The 17,110-nt window shown below is 41.4% G+C and overlaps 1 protein-coding gene across 1 annotated transcript in view; it reads left to right on the top strand.

The window, feature by feature from the left end:
• LOC126184029 (dopamine beta-hydroxylase) overlaps positions 1-17,110 on the top strand; it is a 144,465-nt gene that overhangs the window by 123,648 nt on the left and 3,707 nt on the right. The window contains exons 5-8 of the mRNA XM_049926386.1: positions 2,959-3,043; positions 6,068-6,234; positions 10,404-10,586; positions 15,028-15,215. Of these exons, the coding sequence (XP_049782343.1) occupies positions 2,959-3,043; positions 6,068-6,234; positions 10,404-10,586; positions 15,028-15,215 (623 nt within the window). The remainder of the gene's footprint in view (positions 1-2,958; positions 3,044-6,067; positions 6,235-10,403; positions 10,587-15,027; positions 15,216-17,110) is intronic.

Here is a 17,110-nt window from a genome sequence, read left to right as displayed (position 1 = left end):
TAGGGGACTGATGACCTCAGAAGTTAAGTCCCATAGTGCTCAGAGCCATTTGAACCATTTTTGAACCAACCTTACTGGGAGGGCCTGTATGCCTGCATGATTCTAGTCTACTGGTCGACGTCGAAGCCAACGTCTTGCTGCATCAATAATCTCCCCATCATCCACATACTGCTTCCCGCGGAGTGCATCCTTCATTGGGACAAATACACTCATACTCATAAACTAAGGATAATGCTGATACATGGTGAAACAACGCTCTGGTGGGCAGTTTGTGGGTTGAAATAACCTCGGGGTATGACCATGCGGTGCATTTGACCTGCGGTCGTCGCTCGGTGGCGCTGGCAACAGTCCACATACACAGAGGTGTGTTGGTGCATGTCAGAGTAAGTTGCAGCGAGTAAGTGTTCAGACGTTTTTAGACGTGCTAATGGTGACTGTGTGTTGAAAATGGCTCAAAGAACACATATTGATGACGTTATGAGGGGTAGAATACTAGGGCGACTGGAGGATGGTCAAACACAGCAAGTTGTAGCACGGGCCCACCGTGTGCCACAAAGTGTGATCTCAATAGTATGACAACGATTCCAGCAGACAGGAAACGTATCCAGGCGCTACAGCACGGGACGTCCACAGTGTACAACACCACAAGGAGACCGATATCTCACCATCAGTGCCCGCAGACGGCCACGGAGTACTGCAGGTAGCCTTGCTCGGGACCTTACCGCAACCACTGGAACAGTTGCCTCCAGACATACAGTCTACAGGCGACTGAACAGGCATGGTTTATTCGCCCAAAAACCTGCAAGGTGCATCCCACTGACCCCTGGTCACGGAAGAGCCCGTAAAGCCTGGTGTCAAGAACGCAGTACATGGTCATTGGAACAGTGGTCCAGGTATAGTCTGAACAGTGATTCTCGCCAGGTTTCCATTTGGCGTGAACCAGGAACCAGATACTGCCGTTGAAAGGGACCTGTATGGAGGTCGTGGTTTGATGGTGTGGGGTGGGATAATGACTGGTGCACGTACACCCCTTCATGTCTTTGACAGAGGAACTGTAACAGGTCAGGTGTATCGGGACGTCATTTTGCACCAGTATGTCCGCCTTTTCAGGGGTGCAGTGGGTCCCACCTTCCTCCTGATGGATGATAACGCACGGCCCCACCGAGCTGCTATCGTGGAGGAGTACCTCGAAACAGAGGATATCAGGCGAATAGAGTGGCCTACCTGTTCTCCAGACCTAAACTCCATGGAGCACGTCTGGGATGCTCTCGGTCGACGAGTCGCTGCACGGAATGTATGAATTCTCCACCCTGCGAACTTTCTGCCCCACTAGAAATCTGCGAACTCTCCGCCTCGTACCTGTGTCCATTGTGTCCCGTAACACCTGCGGCTGTTTTCTATAACGAGAGAATTGAAAAGTTGGTACAATAATACGACAGATGTCTAAGTCTGAGCGGCGACTGTGTAGAAAAGTAACTGGAAAGTGTAGCTAACCGTTGCAAATAAAACAGTCTTGATTTTCACTGTGGTTTCCATTTCGCGACCTATCGTTCATTACTTTCCGAATAGCCCTCGTACTTATGGTAGAAATTATTTCATATATCTTTAATCGTCGGTCATTTAATATTACATTGTCTGGAGCAATTTTTTTTTTGCGTAAATGAAACGTGGATTGTGGGAAAACTGAAAAAGTCGTAACTAGGAGCTTTTGAAATGTGGTGCCACAAAAGGGTGTTATAAATTAACTGAACAGATGACGTAAGAATCGAAGGGGTATCATAAGGAAAAAGCAAGGGAAGAAATACATGCATGCCATTAGCAGTAGTGGACAGAGTCTGAAAAGACGATACAGTGGCACTCCTGTCCCTATTGCCGTCGTTGGACGCACCACTGTTGTCGCACTTCTCTCTCTCTGCAGCCGTGTCACAGGAAACCGCAACACTGGTCGCTGTGGTGACATTTCGTACTGCTCCAGACGTCGTTGCACTGTCCACGTGGTTACTCACTTTGCTGCAAACAAACCAATCTGGTGACTCGAGGAATGTGACGTGGCTGTACGATCCCGCACGGCCGAGCGGACGATGTGTCTGACCTCTCGGGCGCTAGTCTCGGGAAACCGCAACACTGGCCGCCATGGTGACAGTTAGTGCTGTTCCAGACGTCATCGCACTGCCCATGTAAATACTCGTCTTGCTGCAAACAAGCTAATTTGATGACTCGAGGAACGTGTTGTGGCTGTACGATTCTGCACAGCTGAGCAAACGACACGTCTGTCCTCCCAGGTGGTAGTTGAACGAAGCCGTTGCGATCCTGCATGGCGTTGAGGATCACCTCCTGAGGTCATAGACTCCAAGTTCGCATGACAGTCGTGGGATATCGAAAAACGCGATCAGGAACATCGCGAAACGATAACCTGCAGTCTCAGTAGGCAACGATCCTGCCGCTGTAGAATTCCGACATGGGCTGGTAGACGTTTTCCTTTCTTACATGAGACATAACATAATCTTCTAAAAAACAAACAACATTCACATGCTAATGTCTGAATGAGGAACCCGCCGCGTAATCGTTCCTTACATGAAGAATGTAGTTGGCGTTACTTTTCTATTTTGTGTGGCCGCGCTGAGATGCTAATCTTTTGGATATGCAGACATGTGGTGGATTTAAAGACAATTTGATGTTTATTGCCTTACGGTGTCGATTTTAATGGCCAGCACTATATTTTCCTGGAAGTAAATTTCAGTTGATAACTGATTTATTTTACAGAGATTGAAAATAAACTATTTTGATTATTAGACAAATAAAATTGTAAATAACACATTATATTTTCGTCGTAAGGTTTTCCTGTAGTTTGCACCGTGTCTAGTTTATAACGACATCAAGCACAATAGATTGTGAAACTGTTTCTTTTCCTTCAAAAAAACTTTAAATACTATACATTTACCTGTTTCTTTTTATTAGGAAGCAGGCCTTCCGATCGGCGGCCCAGGGTTCAATCCATATGTCATGCTGGAAGTTCATTATAATAACCCGGAATTACGTTCTGGTAAGCTGAGACAAAATTTCTTTTTGAAAAATAATGCCATATTCTCTGTCTTAGGCACACTAAGAGAATTTCTGTTGAAAATCTGAGTACAAATATTAAACGGGCATTTCTATTTTACAGAAAGAATCAATATTAACAACTTACTTAATTTTTTTGTCAGGCGGTGTGTTTAAATATCACGACATTTCTTGATATGGTGTATATTACATTTTCTACTGCTAACGAAAGCCGGAAAATTGATGTAGCACTTTACTTCAGGTGTTTTCCGATGATAATGAGTACTTCTTATCTGACAATCTACCATTTCATTAAAACCAAATGTGTGATAACTGTAATGTTTGATGTTTTCATTATTTTGTAGTTAAGAATAATGTGCTTCCGTTGAGTGCTTTTCGTGACAAAACGGTGAATTAGATCTGGAAAAGCACACTGTTTCATTTTGCCACCCAATGTTGGTTTGAAGATAATCTGAGAAATTATTAAAACAGGAAATAGAATGAGAAACATTGCTTTGTAGATAGCGCGTCATTAATTTGGCTGTTACAACACCTAAATCGCTTAAAACTTTATTATTCTCTGGCTACACGCAGTTGACCGAGAATCTCCTCGCGTCTGGCACTAATAATGTGTGCAATTCTTGCTTTCACTGAGTACCGCACTTGTAGAAGATATAAATGGCAAAATTATGTCGATCGTTCGAACTGGTAACAGAGTCTACCACAAATGAAATGAATATGGATTCCTTGATTCACTGTGAAATTTCGGTTCAAGTCAAATGACGAGTGTAGGTGTCGAAGGGGTTGTTGAAGTTTCCAGTGGTGGTTTGAAGTGCGTAAGTGGAATTAATAGGTTTCCTGCCCAGCTTTGCAGTAACTCATTAACGGATTTATGAAGAAAAACTGAGGAACTGATAAATTCGGAACGGATTACTACTCGGATTTTGCCACAAAAATGAACGCTGATACTATCAATCTTTGTATCTAACAGTTCTTGTTGTTATCCAATATTTCTGTGTTTCGAAGTACACTGAGGTGACAAAAGTCATGGGACAGCGATATGCACAACTATAGATGGCGGTAGTATCGCGTACAGAAGGTATAAAAAGGCAGTGCATTGGCAGAGTTGACATTTGTGCCCGTGTGATTCACGAGAAAAGGTTTCCGACGTGATTACGGGCGCACGACGGTAATTAACATACTTCGAACGCGGAATGGTAGTTGGAACAAAGCGCATGGGAAATTCCATTTCATAAATCGTTACGAAATTCAATATTTCGAGCTACACAGTATGAAGAGCGTGCCGAGAATATAAAATTTCGGGCATAACCTCTCTCTACGGACAACGCAGGGGCCAACGGCCTTCACTTAACGACCGAGAGCAGCGGCGTTTGCGTGGAGTTGTCAGTGCTAATAGACCAACAACTTCTGCGTGAAATAATCAATATGAGACAGTCAATATGAGATGTACGACGAAGGTGCCCGTTAGGACAGTGCGGCGAGATTTGACGTTGATGGGCTACGGCAGCAGACGATCGACGCGTGTGCCTTTGCTAATAGTACGACATCGCCTGCAGCGCCTCTCCTGGGCTCATGATTATATCGGTTGGACCCTTGGCAACTGGAAAACCGTGGCCTGCTCAGATGAGTCCCGATTTCATTTGATAAGAACTGAGGATAGCCATGGACACAAGTTGTCAACAAGGCACTTTGCAAGCTGCTTGTGGCTCCATAATGATGTGGGCTACGTTTATATGGAATGGACTGGGTTCTGTGGTCCAACTGAACCAATCATAGGCTGCAAATGGTTATGTTCCGATACTTGGAGACCGTTATCTGCCATTCGTGGGCTTCATGTTACCAAACAACGATGTCATGTCACCGAGCCACAATTGTTCACGATTGGTTTGGAGAACATTCTGGACAATCCGAGCGAATAATTTGGCCACCCAAATCGCCCGACATGAATCCCAGCGAACATTTATGGGACATAATCGAGAGGTCAGTTTGTGCACAACATCCTGCACCACCACACTTTCGCGATTATGGGTGGCTATAAAGACAGTATATCTCAATATTTCTGCAGGGGACTTTTAATGAAATTTTTAGTCCATGCCCCGTCGAGTTACTGCACTACGCCGAGCAAACGGAGGTCCGGCACGATATTAGGAGGTACCCTATGACTTTCGTCACCTCAGTATATGGGTCGTGTCATATTAATCCCGACTGTTAGCGGATACTTAAAATGTGTTTCCTGCGTCGCTTACAAAGTCGAATGTTATTCAGGTCCGAAGGGAATTATTTAGTAATTGAGTAAGACGTTGAGATTTGAGCATGCGTGATATCTCTGTGAAGCTGTTCGTTACCATGAAAGGCCAGTTCTCCCTTAGAAGATATCGAATACGATTATGAGCTGAATTTGCAACTGGAAGAATAAGAGTTCAAATCCCGCTGCTGTTACTCAGCTTTAAAATTTTCATGAATTCAGGGTTTCAGTTTATGAGAATTGTCAGATTTTTCCTACAAGACCGCTGCTAATACCTTTTCACAGCCTAATCGAACAGGGAAATCTTTCATTTCCAATTAACTGGTTGTCGAGGTAATATCCAACACAGCAACAGCAACAGACTTCCATTTGAAAGTGATTCTTACATATCATGCATGATTTACCAGAATTTCTCTGAGGAAGTAATGTTTCATGTCAGTATAAAACAATCTACCCAAAATTTTAAAAAGAGAAATGAGTCTCTTCCTCTAACGAATTTGTGATATTCGGACAGTACAGAAAATGTTCATATCGACGACTTTATTATATACGTGCTTCTTTCAGCACGGTAGGCACTGGCCGCTGCAGTAACTGCCAGAGCAACAATTACTAGTACAGTATTGGAGACATCTTAGAATCTCTGTATGGAAATAATACATCACTCTTTTCTGTTTTTTTTCCTGTTTTTAGAATTACACTCTTATTCACATGTTCACTGTCCTCGATAATAGTTATTAATTTTATTTTTAAAATCTTTTCCAGATTGGGTTGACAGTTCTGGAGTTCGCTTACATTTAACATCTGAGCTGCGGCCATTTGACGGTGGCGTAATTGAATTGGGTCTGGAATACACTGACAAAATGGCAATCCCACCAAAGCAGCCAGCTTTTACACTGTCTGGCTATTGTATAACTGAATGTACAGCAGTGGTTAGTATTTTCAAAAACTGATTTGTTGTTTGTACACCACTGGCATATACACAATATATGTTAAGTTTATTATTCAACCGGATGTAAAAAGAAGAAAGGAAGATTTTAGACCATAATTATGATTTTGTGTGAACAATTTTCCTTGGAGATTAAATGAACTCTTCCAATTCACATTTATTTCTTCCAAATGTATGTAATTTATTGAATATGTAACCCAAAATCCTAGAAATATAATTATTGGTTAGATGCACCACACAAGATAAACTGTAGCTTACGTACCCATTTTGAAGTGTTCATGATCTTTATCGAGTACAGCACATGATGTGAGATAAAACTGTTATAATTCAATCTGGTCAGCGGATTTATTAATATCGTGAAGTTACTTTCAAAAGGTTTTCTGAAACCAGAACTTTCCATTCTGACGTACTGTTCGGTAATACTTACATGCTCAACAGAAATGACGTAAGTCACTGAACACGTTTGTCATCTGTTGTGTCTAGTATGAAATACTGCTCTTGTTTTTCAGAGCCTCAGGAAAGTTTTAACTTTTATGTGATGGAGACCAAATAGCGACTGTGCCAATCATCTCAGGCACAAAAATAGAAAGAGAATACTTTGTGTTGAAAACGTGATTAAAAAATAAGACCACAAACTGAGTGTACGACCTTGGAACAAAGATGCTATTCTCCATGTAACTCCTAATAAGGAGAGGTCACTCTAAACGAAACGTAGTGTCAACAGTTTCAAGGAGATTGAGAAAATACTGAACAGTTTTCTACGTTCCTTAACTGAATGAGAAGGCAGCTTAGAAAAAATGATAACACAGATACAAACTTGGTGGTGCAAGGAACCATATATAACGGAAATGCAGAGGATAAATCGCATCGAAGTGGTCAAAAATAGGGGAAATAGAAAAATAACCACTTGGAAAAAGTAGAAAATATTGAAATATATAAATGTGGCTATAATGAAATTTATGAGGCGGTTAATGATACTGGAAAACAAAGTAAATTTCCTGGAGTGATGGTAGGAAGAAGAAAATAAGGATGGCAATAATGTGGTTCAAAAGGCAGATGTAATAAAATAGAAAATAACTAAATTAAAAAATTAAACCAAATATTAAAGAATAGAATCAATTTAAGGCAATGGAAATAAATTCCGAAGTTATCCAACCCCATGCAGAAAATTACGCTTTGAGAAATCTGAAGCAGAAATGGTGAAATTGAGATATGGATAAATTATTCAACATTTCACACATTAATTTGAAAAGATGTAAGCGTGATTTCTTTCTACCTTGTAGGTAGGGTAAAGGAGAGCTGCTCTTTATTTAAATGATCAGCAAACTAAAAATAACCCATTTTTTATCTTTTAAGTATTAGTCTGCTATAAAAAAAGCCTCCCACGCTTCAGGAGCACTTAACAGCTATTTTAAGATGCTTGCGTAATGTATTATTTTCATCTTAACACAGTAGAAAAATTAATTAGAATGTCACGTCTTACGAAACGTGGAAATGAATGTAGCCTACACTGATGAGCTAAAACGTTATGACCACTACCGACCGTGAGACTGAATGCAGCTTGGTGGCTCTGTGATCACCTAATGAAAGTATGTAAGCGGAGCAGAGACCAATGGGGAATCATTCCAACGACGATGCGGGGCGCAAATAGGAAAAAAGGAATTTGGATAGGCGACAAAATGTTGGACAACCGCGCCTCTTCACAGAACATGGAGGGTCAGAGGCTTTCCAAATCTGTAAAGCAGTAGGCGGCGATCTGTGGCACATCTGACAATACTGGTGCAGGCACAAGTGTTCCGGAGCACATCGCTCAGCGCACATTGTTGAACACGGCGCTAGCTGTTCCGACTTGATCCAACGACTTCGCCAATTACGATTGAAATGTGGGCACGAGGTCCTCGAGATTGGACTGTGGATCAATAGAAAAGTGTTACCTGGTCGGATGAATCACGTTCCTTTTTACATGGTGTCGAATGTCGTGTGTGGGTACACAGTCACTCAGGTGAAGGGCTATTCTAAACATACACCGCGCCACACAAGCATGTCGGTGGGAGCAGTATGAGGGTAGTTTGATAAGTCTGGTAAAAAGTAAGAAAAACGTTTGTTTCGAGGACAGTTCACATTACCTCTTGACGCAGTGTCCTTTGAGGGATATACACTTGGTCCAGGAAACCTCCAGCTTTTTCATCCCATCGGAAAAATAGGTTATGTCAAACTCCGCAAAATACTCGTTGATTATAACTATCACTTCCTCATTTGATGAAAATTTCTCCCCAGCAAATCAAAGTTTCAGGTTAGGGAACTGGAAGAAGTCATTTGGAGCCAAGTAAGGTGAAAGAAGAAAATGGAAGGAAGATCGGGTTTAACGTCCCATCGACATCGAGGACATTAAAGACGGAACACAAGCTCGGATTGTGTCAGTGATGGCGAAGGAGATTGACCGCCCTTTCAATGGAGCCATCCCGGTATTTGCCTGGAACTATTTAGGGAAATCATGGAAAACCTAGATCTGGATGGCCAGACGCGGGTTTGAACCGTTCTCCTTCCGAATGTGTGTCCAGTGTACTAACGACTGCAACTACGCCACTTCGCTTGGTTAAGTCGGTGAATAGGATGGATGACGAACCAATTCAGAGCCCAATTCATGCACTTTCGCCATTTTTATCGCCGATGTGTGGGATGGTGCCTTGTCCTGGTGAAAGAACACCTTGGTCTTTCTTCGGCCAACATAAGTTTCAAAGGGTCCAACAATGAAGGGTCCAGTTATGGTTCTGCATTTTTCCAAGTAATCTATGAGGATTACTTCTCCTGTACCCCAAAAAACAGTGACCATCACCTTACCTACTGACAAAATGATCTTTGCCTTCTTCGGTGCACTTTCATCAGCCTTTGTCCATTGTTTTGACTATCGTGTTGACTCTAGTGTGTAATGATGGATCCAGGTTTCATCAACAGTCACAAACCGGTGAAAAAAGTCTTGCGGACTGCGATTAAACATAGTCAGATATTGTGCTGAAATGCTGAGCCGGATGCGCTTTTCGTCGACTGTGAGCAAACGCGGCACCCACTTCACACACGGCTTCTTCATAGCCCATTCTCCATGCTGGATGTTTTGTGCTCCCGCAGTTGACATGCCTACAGTCTCACATCAGTAATCTCACGAATTTTTATTCGGCGTTCTTTCATAAACAATGATTTCCTTTGTGGTGATCTCAATTGGACGGACGGCTAGATTTTGCTTCGTATTCAGTACTTGTCTTATCACGTTCAAATTCATTAATCCAAAAGTACATGGTCTACAATGCGGATGCAGAGTGCACATGAACTTCTTCGAATACAATACTGATTTGTGTGGCAGTCCAGCCCTTCAAATGAAAATGTTTAATAACAGCACGAAACCCGGTTTTCTCCGTTTTCAGTCGCAGCCGACACACTAATCAATGTAGACAGCTGTCAAGAACGAACTGCACGCTGTCCATTGTTGAGATTCTTTATACGATCCTTGAAATAACCAAGCTTATCAACCATGAGGGCGCAACAAATGTGTTCCATTCTTTCATTTGCCTGACGTATCAAACCTCCATCGTATCATGCGATGAGGGATATGCATCTGGGCTTCCATGGCACCTGTGTTAGTTATCGAAACACCATGACAGCTCTGGATTATGCGAATATTACTGTGAACCACCTACATATCTGCATACTTGATGTCTTCCCCGACGACATTTACATCTTCCATCAGGATAACTGTCCGTGTCACAAGGCCAGAATCATGCCACAGTCATTTGAGGAACATCATAGTTAACTCACGTTGATGTCTTGCCTAGCAAATTCTCTTGATCTGAACTCGATGGAACATATCTGGTACGCTATCTGGAGCCATTTCTGCACCCACAGATCATCGGCCTGTAATTTAAGGGAACTACGCGATCAGTACGTGAACATCTGGTGCCACATACCTTCGGAAAACTGCCAAGCACTTGTTGAATCCACGGGAAGCGGAATTGCTTCTACATTGCGTTCCAAAGATGGACCAACACGTTATTAAGGAGGTGGACATAATGTTTTAGCTCATCTGTGTATGTGGAGTGCAACTTTATTATTTATCTGATAATTGTATATAAAAGTTAGTTTGAAGTGTTTTTCTTTCAGGGAATTCCTCCCGAAGGAATTACAATATTTGGATCGCAGCTTCACACCCACCTCACAGGAATCCGCGTTTATACGAGGCACATCCGTGATGGTCGTGAAATGCCCGAACTCAATAGAGACAACCACTACAGCACACATTTTCAGGAAATCAGGCTCCTGAAGAGACCAGTGACTATATTGCCTGTAAGTCTCAATTTATGGCTTACTACCTTGTCTTTATCTTTTCCAGTTATGAGTAAATAAACAATATTTGTTAACAGATAAAATATGCCGAGGATGGACAAAATAACGAAAACACTTCATAATGTGACATTTTGTAATGAATAATCCTAGATTAGCTGCAAATATTTTAATTAATAATGCATCTTCTTTCGTAAAAGCTTGTTTCAGCTATAGCGCAATACACAAGTAAATCTATAGATGTTACATTTCGTGAATGGACTTACATTTATGAAAGTAGTACGTAAAGGTTAGTTTGTATACATACTTACATCTAGTTGGAATAGATGCGCATATTGCATCAGTGAGTAAACTGTCGACTGTCTGTTTGTTGCTAGATCTTTATAATCACGTTAGTTTTGTTTGTATAGAACATTTTCTTGAAATAAATTTCACAGCTGGATTGGCAGTTTATTCTCTGTGGTGATTTATGTTTACAGTGTAAACTTTGCTAGTCAGTGATGTTAGTTGGGTTTCATTGCTATAAAAGCTTTGTTATCATTTGTATCTATTGTTATCTTTTGCTTTCTGTTTATTGTGATCTTTATCCGTTCTCGTTTTCCAAAATGCCAATAAAATTACTATGCAATTTTTATGTCTGAGATCGATTTGTTCATTAATGATATCATCTGAATAATTTCTTTTGTGTGTATATATTTCTAATTCTTCCAAGATGTTTACGGCATGACTCTTTCGTATTCTGTGTAGAAATTGTAATGTATTTTCGCTATGTTCTACTTTGTGGCTTTATGTACAAATTTTATAAACGTGAGTAGATTCACCAAATGAAACATCTACAGGTTTACTTTAGAATGGTGCTATAGCCGAAACAAGCGTGAAATAAAGAAGAAGCAATACTAATTAAACTATTTGCAGCTTACCTGGAATTATTAATTACAAAATGTCGTGTTATGACGTATTTCATTCTGCGGGCCAGACCGAAAAGAAGATATTGAAATCACTTTGAACAGAATGCTATATCGATAGGGAATTGAGCTACTTGTGTCCTTCATTCCAATTTTTTTGTCTCTACAGAGAGTCACGTAACCTTGACCTTTACGTTGTTTTTCTTGAGAAAGAGTGCGCCAGTGAAGTAAGATGATTAAGTTCTTTTTCAGTTTTTCAGTCGGCCATTGAGCACCTCTGACAGTGCCTTTTAGTGAATAATCAAAGTAAACCAGTGAATTTTTAACGAAGGCTTGTTTCGATGTTATTCATACGTAGCTCTTGAATCTGTTTGCGGAAACATCATAGACTACTCTCCAGACCTTGTTACCATTTTTCAGTCACAGGTGATCCGTGTTCTGCGCTCCAGACAGTGTCCTCTTTACTATAAAAGGTTGTCCGCGTTGAAAAGATGTATGGAAATATTAACCCTACTACAGAAACTCAATTTGTAAAGCTCTCTTGTCAGATCGTTGCTGCTGAAACAGACTTTGATATTACTTAAGCCATTCAGTGATCGCAGTCGGACAGAATGATTTCCAACCATTAGTTATTCTAGTTGATTCAGTCCAGCATTGACTTTTATTATATGTCATATCGTTGTATAATGCTTTCTTGGGACATTAGATAACAGATAAGTCATTGAAACAGATGATAATGTTACAGACGCACCAATAATTTACAAAAAAAGTCGTGTTATGTTTTCCACTTCACACCACAAGCTTAAGACCAGCTGCACACAAGAATTTAAACACACTGTACGGAAAACTGCGTAGAAACGTTTCGAAAGTGCGCTGCTTTCCTAGCGAATAGCGGTTAGTAATAACAACCCAGAAAAAAATGTCTTCAGGTGACACATTACTTTTATTATTTTGTCCACCCTATATATATTCAGTTCTGGAACGTATATGTGGAAGGTGTTTACGAACTGTAATAACTAGCTTTCAGAGATTCTTTAGAACCGTGTGAGTGGTTTCATATGAGGAGGTCCTTAGCTCCAGTATCTCGCTCCGAGTAATTTAATATTAATATGTTATATTCGTAACGTCTCTGAGACCGTAACAGATGGATTTTTTTAATTAAAATTAACAAGAAAACGACTCATTACGTTGCGAAGGTTGTAATATAATTCGGTCAAGATCAGATAACGAATAGTGGCAAATAAAATTACTTGAGCAATGCGAATATCCATATGCAAAACTGCATTGTTCAAATTTTTTCTGTTATTGTACAAACGAGATATTTTTAAGGCCGTCTGGGTGGTGCGACCTGACCCATATCATGTTCTAAGGCTTGCCGTGAACCATTCGGCGCACAGCGTTGCACTGCCGAAACATTTTGTCCCACAAGAGCAGCATTTTCCCGGATGGATGAATCACATTCGCTCATGCCAATAATGCGCCCTCATTCAAACTCACTGATTTGACGGTAGGGTTCGCGCATACGTCTGCGAGGCATCCTGCGCGTCTGCTCAAGTCACACCGATCCATTACCTTCGGTTCATAGCGACAACGAGAGCTGCAGGCACATTTTACTGGTGTGTGGTGTTGCGCAGTGATATCGATGTTGACCTTGAACTCGCGGGCCGGCGTGATTCAAATACTAAAACTTTCTGCAGAATATGCTAATGCACATGTTCTGTGAATATGAACGTCCTATCTGTAGTCGTTCAAGGTGTTCTGGTTTTTTTTCTGAACATGAGGATACTTGGTGACGAATTACAGTTTCAAGTACTGAAATTTATTCCTGAAATCCAACTTACCTGAAGTAGGTACAGATGTATTATCTAAAGCGACACTTGGATTTTCCGCTTTAGGTAGTACATCTATACCTATTATAGCTAAGTTGAATTTCAGAGCCGGCCGGTGTTGCCGAGCGGTTCTTGGCGCTTCAGTGTGGAACCGCTCGAGCGCTACGGTCGCAGGTTCGAATCCTGCCCCGGGCATGGATGTGTGTGATGTCAAAAATGGTTCAAATGGCTCTGAGCACTATGGGACTTAACTTCTAAGGTCATCAGTCCCCTAGAACTTAGAACTACTTAAGCCTAACTAACCTAAGGACATCACACACATCCATGCCCGAGGCAGGATTCGAACCTGCGACCGTAGCGGTCGCGCGGTTCCAGACTGAGGCGCCTAGAACCGCTCGGCCACACTGGCCGGCTGTGTGATGTCCTTAGGTTAGTTAGGTTTAAGTAGTTCTAAGTTCTAGGGGACTGATGACCTTAGAAGTTAAGTCCCATAGTGTTCAGAGCTATTTTTTTTTTAATTTCAGGAAGAAATTTCAGTATTTGAAACTGTAGTTCGTCATCAAATATAAATACACATAAGGCAAAGACGGGCCTGTGTCGAAAATCACTACGATAGTCTGTGACTTCTCGTTGTCGCGAGTCTAAAACCTGCACGGAAATCACGAGATGTGCTAGTGTGCGTAAATGAATTAACAATCTTTCAGGAGAAATGTGTAGGTGTGTAATATATGGAAGTTTGGGTCGGTGCAGGGAGTTTTATCGGATAGCCTAAGTGGTAAGGCGACGATAAGCGGGAAATCCGGGTTCACCGTCTGGTCTGACACAAATTTTCATACATTGCTTTAGATAGTACACTTATACCCCTTACAGTTAAGGCTAATTTTAGGAATAAATTTTAAAACGCCTTTGTTTTAATGATTGTCACCCTAACTCGCAAATCATATCCGTGATACTATCGCTCTTACTTCGCGATAATATAAAACGAGCTGGCCGTCTTTGGACTTTTTCGATGTCCTCTGTCTATCCTATCTGGAAAGGATCCCAAACCATGCAGCAATATTCGAGAAGGGGACGGACAAGCGTAGTGCAGGCGACAGATCTCTATCTGGAGTCTTGTAAACTAGAATCTTCACATGGGTACAAAAAAAATGTCCATCAGCGCCATATATGGTGACCGACATGTGCTGGAGCAGGACCACTATAACCAATAATTCTTTGTACAGATTATGCATTAAATCAGCCTTTAACATTATTCAGGCTTCAGATCAATATACTGAAATGTGAAACCACACAAGCCTTCGAAGTACCAGTGAAACATCTTTAGGAATGAGGGAACATCTTCAAGGAACATTTTGTAGTCGTCTTTCATTCTCTCGGAATATGCAGTTACTCAGTTACAAGTAACGTACATCAAATCGTTCGCAAATACCCATGAATAATCTTTGAAAACTAGTTATTAGGGTTCGTATCTTTATTGTAAAGTAACATAATTATATACATTGTGGGAATAATTACCTTCTTGTAAAGTTACATGACGACATCGGTGTGAAGAAACAAAATAATTCTATTAATTACTGCAGCTATTGAATTTAAGATTTGCTACTGTGACAGGCTGCTTATGTAAAGGTTTTGCGAATTCTCTTACTTTGACTGTGTACTTGAAGGCAAAGAAATTAATACCTAATCTTAAAAAAACATCTGTTGTTGCAGGGAGACGCCTTAATTACGACATGCACGTACAACACAGAAGATCGGGAAAACATCACCCTCGGTGGATTTGCAATCAGTGAAGAGATGTGCGTTAATTACGTGCATTACTATCCAAAAGTTGATCTGGAAGTGTGCAAGAGCTCCGTCAGCTCTGAAAGCTTAAAAACATACTTCAGATTTTTGCACGAGTAAGTTTTTAATTTTCAAGGAGATGTTCTTTGCACTCTTAATAACTAATGAGATTAACGGTTTTTTCCTCTGTCTGTATACTTCTAGAACAAATGAATTCTCTGTTTTTTGTTTCTTCTCTCTTCGCTTCCCACTCTCTCTTATTTCATGCAGACTTTCTTGCTCCTATTCAATTGAATTTTTTTTACATTGCTATTTAGTCTTTCCCTCTCCCTTTCTTGCTTTCTCCATCAAAATACTACCATTGCGGTGACGGAACTCCCAACCCTCACATAATATTATTATTTCTTTAGGCTAAACCTTCTATACAGCTCTCTCATCCGCACAGCTCTTCATTCCCATTTAGCCTCACTGATCAGCGCAGAATAACTCAACAATTTGTTAGTTCCTCGGAAACAATTTGAGGGCAGTACCAGTTCTCTTTAAAAATGAATAGATGCAAGATAATGCTCTTATATTTAAAAAAAACAGCCCATCGTAACATTAGTGGTAAACTCTGACGCATGTTACGTACTACGAGGCGGTATCAACTGAAAGCAATAGTAGGGAAGACGAATCGATAAGTTTGCTCGGAAAGTTCACGAAAAATATAGCGTGTATGTTGAAGAAACCGCATAAAAAACAATAGTACAATTTGTTGAGAATTTCTGCAGTGTTTGTAGTCCTTATTACGTAGAGGCGAAAGCAGAAACCGATGGCATTCAGAGACGCGAAGCTGTGTTCGTTACGCATCAGTACAACCGTAAGAAAAATAGTCAAATGGCACTGAGCACTATGGGACTTAACTTCTGAGGTCATCAGTCCCCTAGAACTTAGAACTACTTAAACCTAACCAACCTAAGGACATCACACACATCCATGCCCGAGGCAGGATTCGAACCTGCGGCCGTAGCGGTCGCGCGGTTTCAGACTGTAGCGCCTAGAACCGCTCGGCCGCTCTGGCCGGCACAACCGTAAGAAAGCGTGAATTACATATTATTTTTAGGCTTACAACTTTGTTAATGCAGTGTGTCAACTCACTAGAGGAGACGGAATTTTTTTTATCAATTTTTGTTATGTACTCTAGTTGTCTAACGATGTCATAATTCACGACAGCATTTGCCCATCGACAGCTTTGGTATATTGTGGATATTCTTCCGTGGTATACAGGTTTTAACTAAATTCCCTTTACGGACGATAAGGACTTGTAGTATGGACCAAAATGGTTAAGTTTAGCCTACGAAACATACTGTTTTCCCGTTACACGCAAAATCCCACAACACACGTTCAGATCTCCTAAATTTTCGGCGCCACTGACAAGGGCAGCCGGCCGCTGTGGGCGAGCGGTTCTAGGCGCTTCTGTCCGGGACCGCGCTGCTGCTACGGTCGCAGGTTCGAATCCTGCCTCGTGCATGCATGTGTGTGATTTCCTTAGGTTACTTAGGTTTAACTAGTTCTACGTCTACGGGACTGATGACCTCAGATGTTAAGTCCCATAGTGCTTAGAGCCCTTTGAACCATTTGACTAGGGCATCACGTACGTCGTTCACTAACCACCTGTTGTTGTGTTTGTGTTCTTTATTCATACTGTACTGCTGTACAGTAGTAATCATTTACTATAGTACAGAATGCAACTGTACGTGCATTTCATTTTTAGTGTGTTCCTATTGACCACAGTGCATAACATGTTTGCGGAATACGCCGACATTATATTATTATACAGCGAAGCGCGATGCATTGCGTGGGCTGCTCGGCAGTTGTAGGCGGAGCGTTTTGCACAGCCAAACACCTACGCACTCCTTTGCTACGGTGTACCAGCGGGCCTCGGAGACGGATACATTCACCACCAGCAGAGCTGACTGTGGTGCTCCACTACAGCGCCACACATTAGGGATAGTGTTAAGATAGCGGTATA

Source organism: Schistocerca cancellata, chromosome 4 (assembly GCF_023864275.1).
Source record: "Schistocerca cancellata isolate TAMUIC-IGC-003103 chromosome 4, iqSchCanc2.1, whole genome shotgun sequence".
Lineage (NCBI taxonomy): Eukaryota > Metazoa > Arthropoda > Insecta > Orthoptera > Acrididae > Schistocerca > Schistocerca cancellata.
This window is presented reverse-complemented; position numbering and strand designations above follow the sequence as displayed.